Source organism: Lathyrus oleraceus, chromosome 4 (genome assembly GCF_024323335.1).
Source record: "Lathyrus oleraceus cultivar Zhongwan6 chromosome 4, CAAS_Psat_ZW6_1.0, whole genome shotgun sequence".
In the NCBI taxonomy this organism is placed as follows: Eukaryota; Viridiplantae; Streptophyta; class Magnoliopsida; order Fabales; family Fabaceae; genus Lathyrus; species Lathyrus oleraceus.
The window spans coordinates 490,769,979-490,790,812 of NC_066582.1; the positions used below are offsets into that span (position 1 = coordinate 490,769,979).

At 32.7% G+C, this 20,834-nt stretch overlaps 3 protein-coding genes across 3 annotated transcripts; 2 read left to right on the forward strand and 1 right to left on the reverse strand.

Annotated features, from left to right (window-relative positions):
- Positions 1-1,229: 1,229 nt before the first annotated feature.
- LOC127076559 (disease resistance protein RUN1) lies at positions 1,230-5,408 on the reverse strand. The gene is made up of 5 exons (XM_051018244.1): positions 4,790-5,408; positions 3,556-4,657; positions 3,090-3,365; positions 2,220-2,996; positions 1,230-2,107 (listed from the first exon to the last, which is right to left on the reverse strand). Exons 1-5 carry the CDS (start codon positions 5,233-5,235, stop codon positions 1,508-1,510), a joined length of 3,201 nt encoding a protein of 1,066 aa, XP_050874201.1. The 5' UTR covers positions 5,236-5,408; the 3' UTR covers positions 1,230-1,507.
- Positions 5,409-12,694: 7,286 nt separating this feature from the next.
- On the forward strand, positions 12,695-15,868 carry LOC127138159 (disease resistance protein RUN1). The gene is made up of 4 exons (XM_051064554.1): positions 12,695-13,280; positions 13,366-13,759; positions 13,865-13,878; positions 15,136-15,868. Exons 1-4 carry the CDS (start codon positions 12,742-12,744, stop codon positions 15,866-15,868), a joined length of 1,680 nt encoding a protein of 559 aa, XP_050920511.1. The 5' UTR covers positions 12,695-12,741.
- Positions 15,869-16,062: 194 nt separating this feature from the next.
- Positions 16,063-18,128, forward strand: LOC127138160 (NAC domain-containing protein 100). Its single transcript, XM_051064555.1, has 4 exons — positions 16,063-16,103; positions 16,723-17,075; positions 17,155-17,438; positions 17,857-18,128. The coding sequence occupies exons 1-4, from the start codon at positions 16,063-16,065 to the stop codon at positions 18,103-18,105; spliced, it is 927 nt and encodes a 308-aa protein (XP_050920512.1). The 3' UTR covers positions 18,106-18,128.
- The last annotated feature ends 2,706 nt before the right edge of the window (positions 18,129-20,834 follow it).

The following is a 20,834-nucleotide window of genomic DNA, read 5'->3' on the forward strand; positions in this document are numbered from 1 at the left end:
AATGGATAGTAATGCCTTTCGGCATGGAGAATGTTAGTGCGACATACCAGAGGGTAATGAACTCCATGTTTCATGACTTCATAGAAAATTTTATGCAGGTTTACATAGATGACATAGTCATCAAATCCTCTTCGAAAAACGGTCACTTAGACCACCTTCGACATTCCTTTGAAAGGATGAGCAAATATGGGTTAAAAAAAGTGACTATAGTTCTTTTCACATTTATGAATTGACCTTATGAAACGATTGGTGTCTTATCATGCAATCACTTCTCTTGAACGTAATACTTGAGAATTCCAGTTCCCTAGAAAGATCATAATTGTTCCTCCAAAAACATTTGAAGTTACAAAGTAATTGAAACAAATAAAGTATGGTTAGTAACCGATGTATGAGAATCCTTCAAACCCACACACCTATTCCCTAAACGCGAGGGCTTGGGGGGACAACTGTTCTAGACCAAGCATAATTCGGTCACCATAAGAAAAGAACTCCACGGATTGCTTCGAGCCAAACATGTTCATTTTCTGACCTGATCACCACAAGGCATAACATCTTGGATCCAACTCAAATATTTACTAAAACTTCTAGAATATTCTCCTAACCACTGAACCTTCAGTAATCTAGAAGCAGGAGTGCATCCAACGATCCTCCATATTTTACGCTAGAAAGTTAGCGAGGTAGTTATTCTGCTTCTCTATATATGCAAATGGCGTCATTTCAAGTAATAAGTTTCAAACACAATTGGAATAATCTCTCATCATTCACATACTAACTTGAGAGACAGAGTGTTAACCTCATAGATACACCCTGTTTCTTCGTGGCGGAAACTCCTCTCCGCCGATTCTCCACATTTTTGATTACGAAACTGAACATATAGAGTGTTGATATATATATATATATATATATATATATATATATATATATATTATATATATATATATATATATATATATATATATATATATTATATATAATATATATATATATATGTATGTACGTACGAAGGACACTTCCAAATTGGACGTCAAGAAACCTCCTTCCAAACATAGACAAAATTGAATTTTTACATAGTCTGTGAAAAATAAGTGGGTGTATTGAGAACTCCCCAAAATAAAATAAATGGCTATGAGAAAACAAAATCCGAATAATTCTCTTCCTTCATTCCACAAACAATTGTAAAAATAGATGATTATAATCACTGGAAAACAATACTTCAAGGAACCCCAATGTCACACACAAACACAACTCAAACTAAATGACCGAAAATATAGTTAAGCCTAAAAACTTGATATTCACTTAATAATCCTATTAGGACTAATAGATCAACATAAATATTCAATACATCGAACCTTAGAAATCGAGTCATTCACTACTCTTCAAAACCTAATGAGAAATGAATTCTTACACAGACTTTCAGAACCTGATCAACTGAAACAAGACATTAACCAAATGAATTCTACTTAACAGATGGAACAACCTCATATTATGATGACAATGGCATTCTCAATCAAAAATTGTTCAGACCTCTATTCCGTTCTATGCATAAGCACTCTCCAATTCTCTTTGCAAGTCTTGAAAATATTTTCTCATTCCGATTCCGTGATGGTTCCGTTTTCACATCAAGTAATGGCTCCATTTTCACAACGGATGATGGCTGCAAGTTCACTTCCGGCGATAGCTTCATTTCCACATTAATTGACGAATCAGTTTCCACAGTAACTGAGTGGTTATATATTAGATATACAACAGTCTCTTTAACAATCAATCCATGCCTAAAAGCTACAAAAATCTCCACATTGTCACCGGGTCCTAGATTTGATGTTAAACCCTTCCAATCTTCATCGTTAAAAGACATTACTGTGTCTCCCTTGTATATTTGGATTGTGCATTTTGTGTAGTTAATGATCAAGACATTAGTAAGACATTCAGTTGCCATGTTTTCAGATGTTGATGAATAAACAACAGATAAAACTATTCCGTTCATGTGACAATGAATATCCTCAGGAACTTGAAATAGTACCGAAGGTCCTTCACATGCATAGGCTAACCAAGAAGGATAATTGCCATCTGGAAGGAAAAAATTGCTTGAATCATTGTTTGCAAATCCCTGTATCATGAGCATATGCTTAGTTAATTTCATAGTTACTAGTGCATTTAATTAATCATAATATCAATGTTCTCTTAAATATAAAAAAAATCATAGAGGATTGAGAAGGAACCTGTGATATGCTCTTGCCAAGAGTGTTAATGAGCATGTGACAATTTCCCATCTCAATCAGAAGCGATTTCAACGAAATGTCTAAGATTAGTGATGCATGTGATGTTGTTTCCAACTTGGTAAAACTTACATCATATAGACCATCTAAAAAATTTCTTAATTCTTGGGTCAGTTGAATCACTGACCGGCATTGAATCCAAACACTTCTATGTTTTGAAAGGTTTCTAAGCATTGGCGGTTGATCTGCCATATTATTACTCGATACATCCAAGGAAACTAGTGACAATGAACTGCCCCCGAATGGAGATATACAGGGTAGGGAATTCATGGTTGGCGTCATCCAAGACCAAATGAGACGAGGAAAAACATCATGTGATAATCCTTCATATCCACATAAGGATATAAATCCAATGCTTTTTAATCTTAGTATTGAATGAGGAACTTCAGTCACAGCTGTATCTTTTGCATTCAGTGTTGTCAAGGATTCCATCTGCCCCATGTCTTCTTCCAACTTGTCAATCTTTGAACAACCAGAAAGTGTAAGAGTTTTCAATGATTTCAATTGATAGATCTTCTTTGGGAGATTGCCAAGACTTGTACAGTCCTTCAAATTCAACAGGAGTAGATTGCTAAGATCTCCAATAGACTTGTGTACCTCGGACAAATTTGGACAATTCTTCATAATAAGCTTTTCTAGATTCGGTAATTTTGAAAAATCAGGGGTGTTTTTCAAGTACTTAGAATAACTAACATTGAGAATTTTTAGTTTATCCAACAACTGCGCGAAGATAAATGTTCAAAAGAAAAATTAGAGAGGTTGGAGCAAATACTAGTGTCATCAAACTTTGAGTTCGGAAAGAAAATAGCATACCTTGGTTTCACTCCACACTTGTTTCATACTACTGTATTTTACATCAATAACAACTAGATTTCCCTGATAAAAGTCATCGGGTATATAGTTGAAGGTAAATCCTTGCCAATGAATCCATCTCAGTTCTTTCGAGAGATACCGATAATCTCCAATGAGCACGGCATGATCAAGTTGTAAAAGTCTCAGTTTCTTCATCTCCTTGAAAGAATCAGTACTTAACACAACTCTATTGGCTCTTTGCACCTGCAAAACCAATCCCTCTACAGTTTCTATTCCCTACACGTGAAGAGAAAAAATGAGCAAAGATTCTAAGATCTTGATAACATTGTAATGAGCATGCCAATGCAAACACAACAAAATCATCCACCCTAGAAAAATGATTCAAAAACAAGAAAAGACTCTATGGTCTTGATAAGATTATGAAGGATGATCAAAAGTTTCACATTTATAAAGAGAAAGTACTTACAGTCTGTTTTGTCAAAATATCATGCACATCCTCACGAAACCACAATCTACTACGCTTTCCAGGCTCTTTTGCTGAACTTTCTCGAACAATTTCTCTTCCCATATCTCTTATTAAATCGTGCATTCCAAGCTTGTTATTCTTTTCAATTTTTACAAGGCTCCGCTCTACCAGGACAGTTATTCCAATATCTGCATAAAGTCCGCAGCCATTTAGGATCTTAGTAACATCGGCTCTACCCTTGCCAATGAAGAAACAACATATGTCAAGAAATATATCCTTTGCCATATCATCTTTTAAACCATCGTAGCTTATTCTCAGTTTCTCTTGCACTTGATCATTAGGAATCCTCTTTAGTTTTGAGAGGACGCTTATCCATTCTTCTTTTGTCCTCTCATACAAGTAAGAACCAAGGACTTCAAGAGCAACTGGTAATCCTCCACAATAAGCCACTACATTCCTTGAGAGTTCACATAAGTCTTTTATTGGAATAGGTTGTCTAAAAGCATGCCAACTGAAAAGCTCAAGGGACTCAATTTCGTCCATTTCCTTCATTGTATCCACATAATCAACCTTTAATAAATTAAGTACGCGTATATCTCTCGTTGTAACAATTAATACACTTCCCGGACAAAACAACTTAGGATTCCCACATAGTGATTTCAACTGTTCAAATGTGGTCACATCATCAAGTACAACTAATGTCTTTTTCCCTCTAAATCTTTTCTCAATCTTCGTGGTCCCTAACGCAATACTATGTATCTTCTCCTTTGTGTTCAATATATCTAAAAGTAGTTGTTCTTGTAAACGAATAATCCCTCTATTTTCCTTTTCACAGACTTCTCTAACATTTTCAACGAAACTTCTATCAACGAATTTACGATGAATTCGATTGTAGATAGCTTTGGCTGTGGTTGTTTTACCAGATCCACCCATTCCCCATATCCCTATCATACAAACTTTTTTTGATTGATTTTCAATAAAGTCAATCACTTTTCGAACACGGGATTCCAATCCAACCGGATATGCAGTAATAGACAAGAACGAGCTGTCAAGTTTTACCAAAACATCCTCAACAATTTGCTGCACTAGTTCACCTTCACTCCTTATATGGTAATAAGTACAAAAACACGGAGTGAGCATTTGGTTGATGTCAATGTTTCATAGAAAAATATTGATATATTGTGTAAAATAAATTTTGAAAACAAGAAAGTAGAAAGTGTTGACGTAGATTTACCTGTAATTTTTGACATGCCAACCAGAGAAATGAGCTGCTTGAGTGAGTGCACTCCTCCAAATTAGCAGTTTGGGTGAGTGCAACTTGGCAGTAGCTCTTAAAACTTGTCCAAAAGCACCCTTCTGGTGGCGCACAACCGAAGGTTCAACATCATAAAATACAGGAACAACCAATTGGTTACGAGTTAAGTGGCATTCAATAACTTTTTGAAGTTCATTGAGACACCAACAAGATTCAGCGTAGTTTTTGGAGAAAACAAGGATAGATATACGAGAGCATTCTATTGCTCGTGACAGTTCTGGTCCCAGTTCGGTTCCTTTGTGAAGCTGGTTGTCGATGTAGGTCTTGATTCCTGCATTTGTGAGGCCGGCATTGAGATGTGAAACGAAACTGTGTCGTGTGTCTTTCCCTCTGAAGTTGATGAACACGTCGTGTATATATTCCATTAATTAGATCTATTAGAGTGGATCAAGTTGAGATTAAGAAGAAAAGGTGAAGAAAGAGTAACAGGTTGTGTTGAATTTGTAACACGATTCCTTCAATTATTCATTTTCAACATGATTATTGAAGACGACTTGACCAGAATCATGAACCAGAACCACACACTCATAATCATAATCGTATGTCCTCAAACAAAAGTTTTTTTTGTCCTTATTGTAAATTTTTATTATTATAAAAATATTACTATCCACTCTTTTATTTAAATTAATTAACTTTAGGCTGAGAGAGTATTTAAAATTTGGTAAGTTATTACATACCCATAAATTTTATTTCAGTAGTGCTAATTTTAGGCAAAAATGTATTTAAAATTTTGATTTATTTTACATAGTCGAATTATCACCATCATCCATTTTAATTATTTTATAGATTTTTAGAATAAAAATTAAACGTTTTTCAATATTCAACGTCTATGATTAACTGACGATGTAAAATCATTTTACACTATCAGAGTATTTCAATTAAATTCATAAATTATTATAAAAAGTGACATCATATTTCATGAAAATGATAAATATATTTTCAATCAAACTCTATAACTATTGGGGTATTAATAATCAAATTCAAATTCATAAGATAAATTCTAACGTTGGTGTCAATCTTGAGATCGGAGAAAGCTTTTATAATAATAAGGGATTAGGAAATGATTCTATTTTTAATACAACAATACTATTTATTTAAAGAAATAGATATACTGATTTTTTTTAATAGGAAAAGAAAAAAATTAGCGGAAGTAGTTTTTTTTGTCAAAAATACAAAAGTAGTTAAAAGTAATAAAAGTTCGCAAGGACAACAATCTCGACAAATAGCCAAACCATTGACAAACCACAAACAAACAAATCAAAAGAATAATTGAAAAAAGAACATCCTTCTTCGATAGGACAAATTTTTAAAGAGAATAAATTGCGAGATGACAACATGAAATACTTACACAAAACAAAAGGAATGTAGATACTTACACAAAACAAAAGGAATGTAGATACTTACACAAAACAAAAGGAATGCAGGTGACTCTCCAATCATTTAAGCATGTTTTGTTCCCATGGATCAGAGAAATGTCAAAATCTAAAGCATGAGCTCGGATCCACTTTCACGCCAAACTAATAATGAAAGCCATCAAGTGATTAACCATTAAGCTTTCTTGGCAAAAAAAAAATTACTTTGCATTTTTATATTATTCAAACCACATAATGCTAGATCGAGATCAAACCTAAAGACGTTTTGTTTCCCAAAACCAAAACCTTAAACTACCTCAAAAAACTCTAAGCTCAAGCAAGGTAGAGACCCCGGTCTCCTAACTTACCTAAAGACTCTACACTAAATATATGAAGTCACCTCACAGAAAATAAAGAGATGATTTGTCGACTCTACTTGCATGCCGCATTCCGGCAAAATTTTATGCCTTAGAAGATTTTGCCTAGTTACAACCTATCCTTAAACAACCAAGAGAACACCCATACTTTAAAAGGTGTCCAACTCTTCCAAATAATAGAGAGCTCATTTAAAATCCCTCTCTGACCTACCTTCCCTGATCCTAGACGAATTGTTATAGGCTAAATTGACCGAAATTCCTAATTTGCCTTTTAGACATATTTAGAAGTCCCTCATTTCAAACCTAGAAAGATTCTCTCCACATAAAAGAAAATTGGATTACCCTATTTAAATGCTAAAAGTTGAGTGGTCCATGTGTATCCTATTTATTGTTGTTATTAAAAATTGTAGTTTTAAATTTTAGGTATTTAATTTATATATTTGTAATTCTGTCCTTTACATTAATTATTATTTAGCATATTATTTAATTTTAAGTTACATTTTCTAAAAATTGGTTCATGTTCACATACTTTCATGTCGGATTACCTCGTAAACTTGTTAGATTTCATTTCACATTCTAAAATTAGTTAAAAATAAGTAATTGCATTTTATAATAAATTAAGAAAATTGGGTTGAATTGAACTCATGTGCTAGAAGCTATTATCAAACTCATTTGGGAGAAAATAATTTTAAACTAACGTACACAATTTTTTTTAAAAGCAAACTCTGTGTTATAATTTTCATGTATTAATTTTAAGAGAATTTTAACAATTACTCTTAAAACATTTTCCATGTAAGTTTTTTAGTTGACTTAATAAGTAGATCTTACAACTAAAAATTATTTTCTAATAATCTTTTAATATTATAATATTTAATAAACACTCAACTTTTTTAATTAAGCACTTCACAGAAATAATAATTAAACAAATCTCACTAATAACTCAATATTATTATATTTAAAAAAACACTTATTTATTTTAGAATTTAATACACTAAAAAAGTTATTTTATCAAGATTAATTTTATAAGAAAATGACTTTTTTTTAAGGAAAAGTCAACTTTTCAATTACTAGAGTCCTTGAAAAAGTTTAGTCGGAACAAATATTTTTAATTTTTTTATAAATTTGATTTTTCAAAAGACTAATTATGGGCGGGGAATTACCACAAGGCTTAGTATGGACTAACTCATGTGGAAATTCAAGAGTTTCACAAATTGAACATCCGGAGGTCAATTATCAATTACTCATGGCACAATTCACATGTCTTCCACATGAAAGGGTTATTTCCAACTGAAAATTTCCCTCATTGAAAAAACACATAATATAATTTTCATTAATGGAGTATCCACAAAATCTAACATGGACTAACTCACGTGAAAATTCAAAAAATTTACAAATCGGACGCACAAAGGTCAACCATAAACTACCTAGATCACAATTCACATGTTTTCGACATAAAATGATCCTTCTAATTGTCTATTTTCCTCATTGAAGAAACATCGGATCAAATTTTCCATATTGAACCATCCACAACGCCAAACATAGACTAACTCACGTGGAAATTCAAATTTTCCACAAAGTGGACAGCTAAAGTTCAACCATCAACTACTCAGACCATAATTCACATGTCTTCCACACGAAATGGTCCTTCAAGACTAACTATTTCCCTCACTAGAGAGACACTGAATCGACTTTTCAACATTGGACCATCCACGACACCTAACAAAGACTAACTCGCGTGGAAATTCAAAAATTTCACAAATCAGACACTTGGAGGTCAACCATCAACTACCCATATCGTAATTCACATGTCTTCCCAACGAAAGAATCCTTCCCAACTAAATATTTCCCTCACTCGAGAAACACCTAACCAAAATTTTCATATTGGATCGTCCACAACGCCTAACACGAACTAACTCCCATAGAAATTCAAAAATTTCACAAATCGGACAGTTGGAGGTCAACCATCAACTACTCATACCACAATTCACATGTCTTCATCACGAAAGGATCATTTCCAACCGAATATTAGAATTTCTTATATATTCTTGAAAAAATATGCAATTATACCAAAATTTGTGAAATTTTATGTACATCACCAAGATAATACCGAATATTCTGATAATTTCTAGAAAATTTTAAAATTTATCGAAAATTGTCAAATTTTCGTGATAATAGAATTTTCATCTTTCTACAAAATTTTCAATGATACAAAATAATGTTTCTTGTTGGAGAGAGAACTCTACTAAAGAGGCAAGACCATGGGAAACGACATTTGTGGGACATATTAGGCACTTGGAAGACTAAGTTATAAAGTTATTATAGTTTGTTTTGTATTTATATATGTAGCATACTTTGGAATTTTATGTATCTATTTTATCAGGTAGTTATTTTATTTGGTTATTTACTTAATAAATTAATGCAAAAAACAAAAAAAAAATTAAATACCTCAGTTATACCGGAATTTTCATTATTTTAAAAATTTTTTGGTGCATATCAAAATTTTCAAATTTCTGAATTGCAATTCCAGAATATACTGAAAACTATAAAACTTCTGATATTTCGGCATAACAAAAATAAAATTGCATGTATTATTAGTGAAATTTTCGGTATTTTTTGTTCAATTAAAAAAATTTATATATTTTTGAAATTTTCGACATGTACTCACATATTGTAAAAAAATTGATAGCTTTATTGAAGAATATATTAATAAAAACACACAAAATAGAGAGTGCCAAGTATATCCGGAGTGGTATAGGTTAAAACCTTTAATTCTAAATAATGTAATGCGATTAATATAAGTGTCGTGAGTTTGCTTGTTTTAATTTTTCTTTTATATTTTAAAGAAGTAGTATTATGCTTGATTGATATATATATATATTATAATATATATTATATATATATATATATATATAATATAGATTATATATATATATATATATATATATAATATATTATATTATAATATATATATATATATATATATCTATATATATATATATATTATATATATATATATTATATATATATAATATATATATATATATATATAATTATATATATTATATATTATATATATATATAATCTTATATATATATAGTATATATATATATATATAATAATATATTATATATATATTATATATATATATTATATATCTATATATATATATATATATATATATATTATATATATATATATATATATATATATATTATATATATATATATATATATATTTTATCAGTTTGAGTGAATAAATGTGTTTTATTTTAATAAAAAAAAGTAGGATACAATTTAGATAATATATTAAAATTTAAATAATTTTAAATATAAATATTGATGATTTATAAGTATCACCAAATACAAAGAAATGTTGCTCTTAGAAGTTGAACCATGGACCAATAGCGTCGCACCCATTTAACAATAAAAAATATTATTAAAATAATAAACATTAATAATTTATTATTAATATATAATTATAAAAATCTAACTTATATATTTTTAATTATTTTATATTGTCAATTAATTTTTTGATCTTTAAAAATATTTGACTTTTTAATTTAAATAATTATAAAGTAATACAACATAGCGCTTTGGTTATTATGACAACTTATGTGATAGCCATGATTTGAATCACACACTCCCGTTCCAAGTATATTTAACTAGTTGATCCTTATTACACTATATTCTAAGCTAAAACTAATAGAAAATTAAATTTTCTTTTTATTTGAAGTGTTCTTCTTGGTTGAAGTCTCATGGTTGATGTTTGATGAAATGACAATAATGCACTTAATATGATTATATGTCTCGTATTTAACCTATTTATTTTTGCGACCTTAATATTATTGTTGGACCTATGTGTCTAAAACTTGTTGTTGCTCCTTTAATATTCATTTTTTTTTCACTTTTGTAGTAGGAATATGACTCTTAGACTGTAGTTGTGATAATGTACCATTTGTAAACGCTATAACTTGAAATTGACCTTGTGTGTATGTGCGATGTGACTTTATGTTATTAGTTGGTTTAGTAGATAGTAACGCCTTGCATATTGACTTGTTATGACGATTTTTTTTCATCTAATGCATCTAACTTGTTATCTTGTCTTCCTTCTTTTATGATCATATCCATCTTCTTATTTCTTTTCTTTTTTGGTATTCTTGACATCTTTTTGTAATTGGTAGCGACATATTAGGATAATTTGTTTTGACCCATTGATTAGAACCATTAAAAAAAATTACAAGGTTGTAGACCGCCTAATACCGAACCTTTTGTATGTTTTTTTGTAAATCACAATAATATAGTCCTAGTTCTTCCTCATTATATTTGTTGCCCATTTTCCATTATGAATGTTATGACTTCTTCTACCATGGTAACTATGGGTTTACCTCTAGCACCAATATGCACATACCAAATATATGATCCTTGTATCATATAGTTCTAACTTCCTTAACAAAGCCTACCATCTAAAGAGCTCCATTTATTAGTATCATAATTCAACTATAATAGTTCCCTTTCATACTAAGAAATTAAAACAAGAAGACTTCCCTCTATTGATGCACTAAAGACAACATGATCATCATTGATAAATACTCATTAACAACCATAAATGGCACATAAACACAAAATGAACACTAAAACATGTTCATACATTTAGAAATCTCCAAAATAAACCGTAGACTCATTGATCGCATATTTAATATTCGTACATTCTAAAATCTTACATTCAAATGAAATGGAAATAAATAGCCAACCTTTAGAAATACTTAAACAAAAATTCTAAATTAAAATAAAGCGAAATACATTAATCATCTGGAGTAGAGTACAACTTATTCTTAGTTGTACTGATATTTCTTTTTCGTCCTCTTGCTCGTCTGAATCGAACATGCTAACCTTTATCATTGCATTTTCCACATTGGGTCTTCTTGCTTGTCATTGAGTTTCTTTAAAGGTTCAATCCACTATGTCCTTAATCACTAAGCATTTAGCCCCTCATTTGATCCACCTACATCTACTTCCATTTTTGTGAACTGCCGGTATATTCCCATAAGATCTCTTTCTTTTTTTGATGGATCCTATTAAAGACGACTACTGTCTCAGGCTGTCACTTTCGAGTTATGAATTGAGTCATAAATTTATCACATAATTTCTTCCAAGAGTTGACAGAGCCATCAAGTATGATTTTTAAACTACATCATGTCCGCTCCCTTAAAGATTAAGACAAACATTTTACATTTCATCATGCTTCTAGTGTGGCGATAGTCGAGCATGATGTCCACATGTTACTATGATTGTTTGGATCCCCGATCAGGTAGTAACTATCCAACATTAGAAATTTTCAAATGACTTGGTGATCTTACTGTCAATAATGTGTTTAAAGAACATGTTCCTCATGTGGTCAGAAAAGGCATGAGCTTGGGAGCTCGTGGCTTCTGTTTTCGTCTTCAGAACCATGACGTTTTTGGTTCAGAAACTCGTGCTTGCAATAAAGGTTTCTTAGAAGTTTTGCTTTGAAATAATTTCTAAAAAGGTTGGAAAGACGACAAGATATTGAAGTGCTTCAGCTAATAGGTAGAGGATACATAATCTGAGTAAATGAGACTGTTTGAGAAGTTACTAGGACTGGATCGACTCCTCCTACAGGGTTATGCGAAACCTCAGGTTAGAGAGGTGTAACTTTGCCAGAGTGAATAAAAAAGTATTTGTTATGATGCGTAGGCAAACTTATATACGATGGACAATTTAAATCGTTTTCGTTTAGCCTAACATGCAAAACAGAATACCTCATGATTAAATTTAATGATCGATAATGGGCGAGTATCCCAAATCTATTGTGATGTCTTTTTAAGGATCTATTTGCTCATCATTTTCCCACAATAATATTATGAATTATGCCTTTAATGTCAAACCGATTTTTATTGGACTCTTTATCTGAACCAAAACACTGATGATATATATTTAAAAAAAAAAATACTTAATCCATTATTTGAATATTATGAGAATGAAAACATTTACTAACTTAAACTACTTGCCCAAAGTAGATGCCATAATATATAAATTCATTCAAGAGTGTTTTAATCCCAAAAAACCTGTTACTCTTTGCTGTACATTTTCTTCTCAGCGTTGACTTCAGTTCAAGGAGTTGATGGATTCTCCTTCTTTTTCTTTCTCTCTTTCTTCTCCTTCTCCTTCTTCTTTATCCTCCATTTCTCGATTCATGCACGACGTGTTCATCAATTTTAAACGAGAAGACACTAGCAAGACTTTCGTTTCTGATCTCGACGTTGCCCTCTCCAAAGCCGGAATCGAATCTTACATCGATTATCACCGCCATAATGGAACCGATCTGGATCCAGAACTATTGGAAGCAATAGAAGAGGCTCGTATTTCTATAATTGTTTTCTCCAAAAACTATGCAGAATCTAGTTGGTGTCTTAACGAGTTGGAAAGAGTTATGGAATGCCGCGGAACTCTTGGCCAATTTGTTGTCCCTGTGTTTTATGATGTTAACGCTTCCGATGTTCGTCACCAGAAGGGTGATTTTGGAAAGGTTTTGAGGGCTACTGCAAAAGAAGCATACTTTCGTTCACAAGGAAAAGAGAAGATGAAAAATGTGTTGTCAAATTGGAGCAATGCACTCACCCAAGCTGCTAATTTGTCTGGTTTGCATGTCAGCAATTACAGGTAAATCTGCACTTTTTAGTTTGTTAGGGTTTTTTTCTTTCCTGAACATATTTTTGACCTTGTATAGTTATTATTACAATCCAAGGTATCAAGATGAACTAGTGCAGCAAATTGTTGAAAGTGTTATGAGAAAGCTAAAAAAAGAATCTCTGTTTATTGCCTTGTTTCCGGTTGGACTTGAGTCCTATGTGCAAGAAGTGACTGACTTCATAGAATATCAATCAAACAAAGTTTGCTTGATAGGGATATGTGGAATGGGTGAATCTGGTAAAACAACCACAGCCAAATCCATCTACAATCAAATTCATTGGAATTATATGAACAAAAGTTTCATTGGAAATGTTAGAGAAGTTTGTGAAGAAAATAACGAGATTATTCAGTTACAACAACAACTACTTTTAGATATCACAAACACAAATGTGATGATACATAGCATTGCATCAAGGGAAATGATGATCAATAATCTTTATGGCACTAAAGTACCACTACAACATTTTATACTTTAGGCAACAGAAGAATAGGCAACGATTGAAAAAACGTCACCTAAAGGTATCATAGACCGCACTTTTTTATGCGTGGACGAGTTTCTTGGCAAAGCGTGAAAAACCGTCCCTTATTTACTTTATGCTATGGTTCATAAAATGCGGGCATAACATAAACGTCGTCTATTTACTATAAGCGACGCTTATGAAATCGTAGATATAACATAACCGTAGTTTATTCCTTTTATGCCACGGTTAAGATATGTGGTTGTTTCTTATTTAAAAACAACAACTAAAAAGCATGGCCTATTGTTAAAAGGCTACAGTTTTTATTATTATTTTGAACTTCAGTTATTTTTCTTAAAATATAAAAATAAAAAAAACAATATTTTTTAAAAAATGAAACAAAAGTTTCGAACCGAAGTGTGCAACTAAAATGGTTAAAGATCATTACCACTGGATTACTAACATTTAATCAACATATTTTGATCCTTAAAAGATTTTTAAATTAGAGTTATATTAATTTATTATATTATATTTAAATGGTAAAAGGTAAATTTATTAAAACATAACAATCAAGGCCAGTTTCATTTCATTTGAACGTTTTACTTTCAAAGAAAACATATATTACCACTAGGCCAGTTTCATTTCATTTGAACGTTTTTCTTTGAAAATTTATTTATAATTTAATGTTCGTATTTTTTTCTTATAATTTCCTAAAAGCTGATTCATTACAAATGTATCACCATAAATGTTTTCAATTTATAAATGTGCTTCTTCTAATAATATTGAAAAATAATCTATTAGAATAATGTGAAGGTATATGATCACAAATGTATCACCATATAAATGAATAGAAAAATTCTATACTAATTATATCTTTCAAAGTCTAAAGTGCACAACAGGGAAATTCTATACTAATTATATCTTTCAAAGTCTAACGTTATATATGAATGTGATTTGTTTTTCAATCTATAGACAACGCTTTTTATGCGTTGCTTATCAAAAACCGTAGTATATTCCTTTGTTTTAGGCGCGATTATGTGTGTTGTGTAAATGAAATTATAGATTAAGCTACGGTTTACATCTGTTGGTTATTAATAACCGTTGCCTTTTCACATGTTTTGGGGACAGTTATTTTACGTTGCTACTTGAAAATCGCAGCTTAAAAGTTCATCTAAAACCGTGGACTTTGATATTTTAGGCGATGGTGTTCAGAATCCGTGGGTAGAAATAAAAAAACCGCGCTCTAATGGAATAAGCAACGGCTGTTTATTCCATGCTTGATAAACCGTCCCCTAAAGCATTAAGCAACGGTTTTATACTTTTAAGGGGCGGTTTTTCGTTGTTGCCTAAACCCATTTTTGTTGTAGTATACTTGTTATACTAGATGATGTGACCGCATTTTATCAGTTAAAAGCGCTATGTGCAAATCCTAGATTGTTTGGTCCAGGAAGTGTATTCATTGTTACAACTAGAGATGTACACCTGCTTAAGCTAGTTAGGGCTGACTATGTCTGCACAATGAAGGAATTGGAGGAAAATGAGTCCCTTGAGCTTTTCAGCTGGTATGCTTTTAGACAACCTATTCCAATGAAAAAATTTAATAAACTCTCGAGGAATGTAGTTGCTTATTGCGGAGGATTACCATTGGCTCTTGAAGTCCTTGGTTCCTACTTATTTGAGAGGACAAAAGAAGAATGGATAACTGTCCTCTCAAAACTAAAGAGGATTCCCAATGATCAAGTGCAACAGAAAATGAGAATAAGTTATGATGCTTTAATGGATGATACGGAAAAGGATATATTTCTTGATATATGTTGTTTCTTTATAGGTAAGGACAGAGCCTATGTTACAGAACTACTAAATGGTTGCGGATTTCATGCTGATATTGGGATAGCCGTCCTCGTAGAGCGAAGCCTTGTAAAAATTGAGAAGAATAACAAGCTTGTAATGCATGATTTAATAAGAGACATGGGAAGAGAAATTGTCCGCGAAAGTTCACCTAGAGAGCCTGGGAAGTGTAGTCGGTTGTCGTTTCATGAGGATGTACGTCATATTTTGACCACCTGTAAGAACTTTAATAACTCTGATAAGAAAAAGTGAAAAGGAAAAACAATTTTTCATATTATCTAAATTTAAAAAAAAAAATAGATAAACATATATATTTTTTTAAAATTAATTAATGATCTTAAATTTAAATTTAATTGAGTTATAAGTAACATTAAATTAACAAAAATATTACTTATATATAGAATGACAGAAGTGCAATAATTTAAAGAGTAGTTGAGATTAGAATTATGAAGTTGAAGCAAAAGATATTTGACATAAAAGATAGCAGGTGTAATAAAAAATAGTTGGCGTTTGATTATAAAACTAAATATAACTAATACTACTATGTAGTAGTACTAGTGTGCTGACACAGAAGATATTGAAGAGATGATTTGATGTGATGCAGATTTAAGAGATGATTTGATTTGATTTGAACTAAAGGGTGATAGAGGAGAGAGAGAGCTTTTGTTTTGTGTTTAAGAAAAAGGTTTTTATCTCTTTTATTTTGTTAAACTAGTTACTTTCTGTTACCTCTCTGTTACCATTTCTTTACTGACAGAGGAATACCTGCACAATATTTCTTCACCCACGCGCACGCATACTCCAAAGTCCAAACCTAGCTACAACTCTCTCTCTCTCTCTCCGAGATCAAATATAAACCTAAAATCAACTCATATTTTGAGTTTCATTTTCCAGCGTACTAAGCAAATTCTTTACGCCACGCATCAACCATCTCTTCGAGATCCAGGCCTAATCAATCAAGAAGCAGGACAGAACAGGACACTGCAGAGAAAATAAAACAACACACATATATTATTATTATTTATTATATTATTATTATTATACTATTTTACCTTTTTCTCTGTGCCACTTGATTCAACCATTCAAAAACAAAACTCTTTATTAAGGCTTCAACACTATTCCAACCAAAGAAGAAAAAGTGGAACCCTTTCTCATTATTTCCTTTCACTATATAATGAAAACCCATTAAGATTTGTGTCACTCTTCTTTATACCTAACGGCTCTACTCTCTCTCTCTCATTTCTCTCTTCTGCAGAGAAGCTTTTCATTTTCTCAAATGGAGGGCTTCTACCACCACATGAACAACAACATGCTCATTTACCACCTGGTTTTCGTTTCCACCCTACTGATGAAGAACTCATCACTTTCTACCTTCTCAAGAAAGTTCTTGACAACACTTTCACTGCAAGAGCCATAGCTGAAGTTGATCTCAACAAATGTGAACCATGGGAGCTACCAGGTACTAACTAACTATATTAATCATTTTCCTCATTTTTTTCTCTCCGAATGAGTCCATGTTAACTTGAACCTTTTTACAGAGAAAGCTAAGATGGGTGAGAAAGAATGGTACTTCTTCAGTTTACGTGACAGGAAGTACCCAACTGGGTTACGTACAAATCGAGCTACAGAAGCTGGTTATTGGAAAGCAACAGGGAAAGATAGAGAGATTTACAGTTCAAAAACCTACTCTCTTGTTGGTATGAAGAAAACCCTTGTTTTCTACAGAGGAAGAGCACCAAAAGGTGAAAAGAGTAACTGGGTTATGCATGAATATCGACTTGAAGGAAAATTTACCTACCATTTCCTCTCTAGAAACTCCAAGGTATATTCATTATTCATTCAAAACAAAAACACTGACACAGTTCAAGTGATTATATGAGCCGCATTTTGATTGTTTCAAGAGACTATAGAGATAGGTAGAATCTTGTTTCCTATTAGGTTCCTATATGCATTGGTTTCATTTATCTATGTTGATGATTTTTCTCGATTAGGCTTTTTTATACTTTTGGGATATCATTATGCCAGAGAATTAATCGATCTTGGTTATTACCCTATGGTGCATGTTAGAGTTTCTTATCATACTTTTGTGAATACATGACTTTGCATGGGTACCATAACCAATCACATTCATTAACTTCAACTTTATATATTACTACAGTATACAGTAGTTTAAACCAATTCTCATTACTAGTATCACCCAAAAATTATAAGACTCTTTATTTGTTTCTATTGATGTACAGAAAAATAAGTTGGGCTTTCTATCACCAACGGTTAGCAGCCTTTTACAACTGAGAATAATTGGGGTACGATTCTGCTCAAAGATTCAACTTACTCGAGAGTTACACAGAATTCTTGATGATCAATATGGTGTTAGATTTTATAAAGTGGAAACATCACATGCACCACAAATCTCAAATCTTTCCTTGAGATCACTTTTGATTGGAATAGGAAGTTTCCACATGGTTATCGATAATCTTAGCTCAGCATAGCACAGGTTTCTTTCCTATCCTCTTGGCTTTTTCTGACCTTTATCTATTATATCATGTTAAATCTAAAGCGTCACATAATGTAGCATATACACCTCAATGCTTTACTTCTAAGCAGTTTGTTGGACTTTCGCCTTTATTGTAATTGTATCTCTGTGTGTCTAATATGATCACACATGATGTATATTTATATGCAAATAAGGAATATACAATAGGAAATAATATCAATTACAGTTATGACTAATTGAATATCAATCAATACTAATTGATTGATAACATATTCTTAACACTCCCCCTCAAGCCGGATCGTATATATTGTATGATCCGAGCTTGTTACAAATATAATTCACTCGAGAACCCTTGAGAGACTTGGTAAACATATCAGCCAATTGATCTTCAAATTTTACGAATTTCGTGGTTATTTCTCCCGATAGTACCTTGTCTCTTACATAGTGACAATCTATTTCTATGTGCTTGGTCCGTCCGTTCATGGAAAAACGGATTGGACGCAATGTGGAGTGCTGCTTGATTGTCGCATATGAGTTTTGTGTTCTGAAGGTCACCGAACCTAAGTTCTGAGAGCAAATTCTTAAGCCAAGCAAGTTCTTTTGAGGCTGCTGCCATAGCCCGATATTCAGCTTCAGCACTAGATAATGCAACTGTGTTTTGTTTCTTGCTTCTCCATGAGATCATATTTCTTCCAATAAGAACACAATATCCAGAAGTGGATCTCCTATTCGACGGTGATCCGGCCCAATCTGCATCTGAGTAACAAGTGATTTTAGCATCACCCTTATCTTCATATAATAGGCCTTTTCCTGGTGCATTCTTTATATATCTGAGAATCCGAATACCGACATTCCAATGAGTATCACAAGGAGCATTAAGGAATTGACTCACAATACTCACTGCAAAAGTAATATCCGGTCTGGTGACGGTAAGATAATTGAGTCTACCCACTAGACGTCGATATCTTCCCGGGTCTTTCAACAACTCCCCCTGACCCGAAAGAAGCTTGACATTGGGATCCATAGGAGTATCAATCGGACGACAATCAAGCATACCAGTTTCAGTTAGGATGTCTAATGCATAATTACGTTGGTTAATTGCAATGCCTGATGAGGACTGTGCAACCTCAATACCTAAGAAGTATCTGAGTGGACCCAAATCTTTTGTCTGAAAGTTTTTGAAAAGATGAGTTGAGTCGCTGAATACCGTCTGTATCGTCTCCAGTGATAACAATGTCATCAACATAAACCACAAGAAAGATGTGTTGTCCGTTGGAAGAGTGAAGGAAGAAGCACGTGGAGATTGTTTTAGCCCATAAAGAGATCGATTGAGCCGACAAACAAATCTCGAATTACCAGGAATAGTAAAACCTGGAGGTTGATCCATATACACTTCCTCCTCTATTTCTCCGTGTAAGAATGCATTTTTAATATCCAACTGATGAAGCGACCAATGATTAATATCAACTAATGCAAGGAAGAGACGGACTGAACTAATCTTGGCCACTGGAGAAAAGGTGTCACCATAATTAAGGCCAAATATTTGTGTGTATCCCTTGGCTACCAAACGAGCTTTAAAGCGATCAATCTGACCATCTGGTCCAATTTTCACTGTATAAACCCATCGACAGCCCACTGTAGTTTTGTCTGGAGGTAAAGGAACAATGTCCCAAGTGTTATTTGAATGCAATGCAGTCATTTCTTCCACCATCGCCTGACGCCAATTGGGGTCAATCATAGCTTCACCTGTAGACTTATGAATAGACACAGAATCCAAAGCAGACACAAAAGAAACATAGGAAGTAGATAGACGGTCATAATTTAAAGCGCAGACATATTTAGGATTTGGATTATGAGATCGAATACCTTTTCGTAATGCTATTGGAAGGTCAAGTTCAGGTGATGTAGCTGGAGGAACAATTGGAGTAGGAGATGCTGTTGGTGGATCAATATCATCTCTAACTGCCGATGGACGCGTTGTGCGTCGCTGATATACATGCAAAGGAGGTTTAATGAGTGTGGGGATGACAGAAGGGATATCTTGATCATCTAAATTACAAATCTCCTGGGAGGACGAAGAGGCAGAGAAAAAAGGAGAACCTTCAAAAAATGTTACATCGGAAGAGACAATGTACCGTTGAAGTTGAGGACAAAAACAACAATACCCCTTTTGTATATGTGAGTAGCCTAGAAAAATGCATTTGAGAGATTTAGCGGAAAGTTTGTCTTTATCTGGATTAAGATCATGAACAAAGCATGTGCAACCAAACACACGAAGGGGAATGGGGTAGAGATCGTGTTCCGGATTCAAGATAGAGTATGGAATCTGATCTTGAAGGATCGAGGAAGGCATTCGGTTGATAAGGTGACATGCGGTGAGGAGAGCATCACCCCAAAAACGAGAGGGTACATTGTGGTGAAGAAGAAGAGTCCGTGCAGTTTCAACTAAATGACGATTCTTCCGTTCAACAACACTGTTCTGTTGTGGTGTATGAGCACATGATGATTGGTGAATAATTCCCTGTAATGTTAAAAAAGATTGAAACTGGGTTGACATATATTCACTAGCATTATCTGTGCGTAAAATTTTAATGGTAGTATTAAACTGGTTTTTAATTTCAGCATGAAACTCTTGGAATATACGGAAAATATCTGAACGATTTTTCATTAGAAATAACCAAGTGCATCGTGAGTAATCGTCGATGAACGTGACAAAGTAATAGT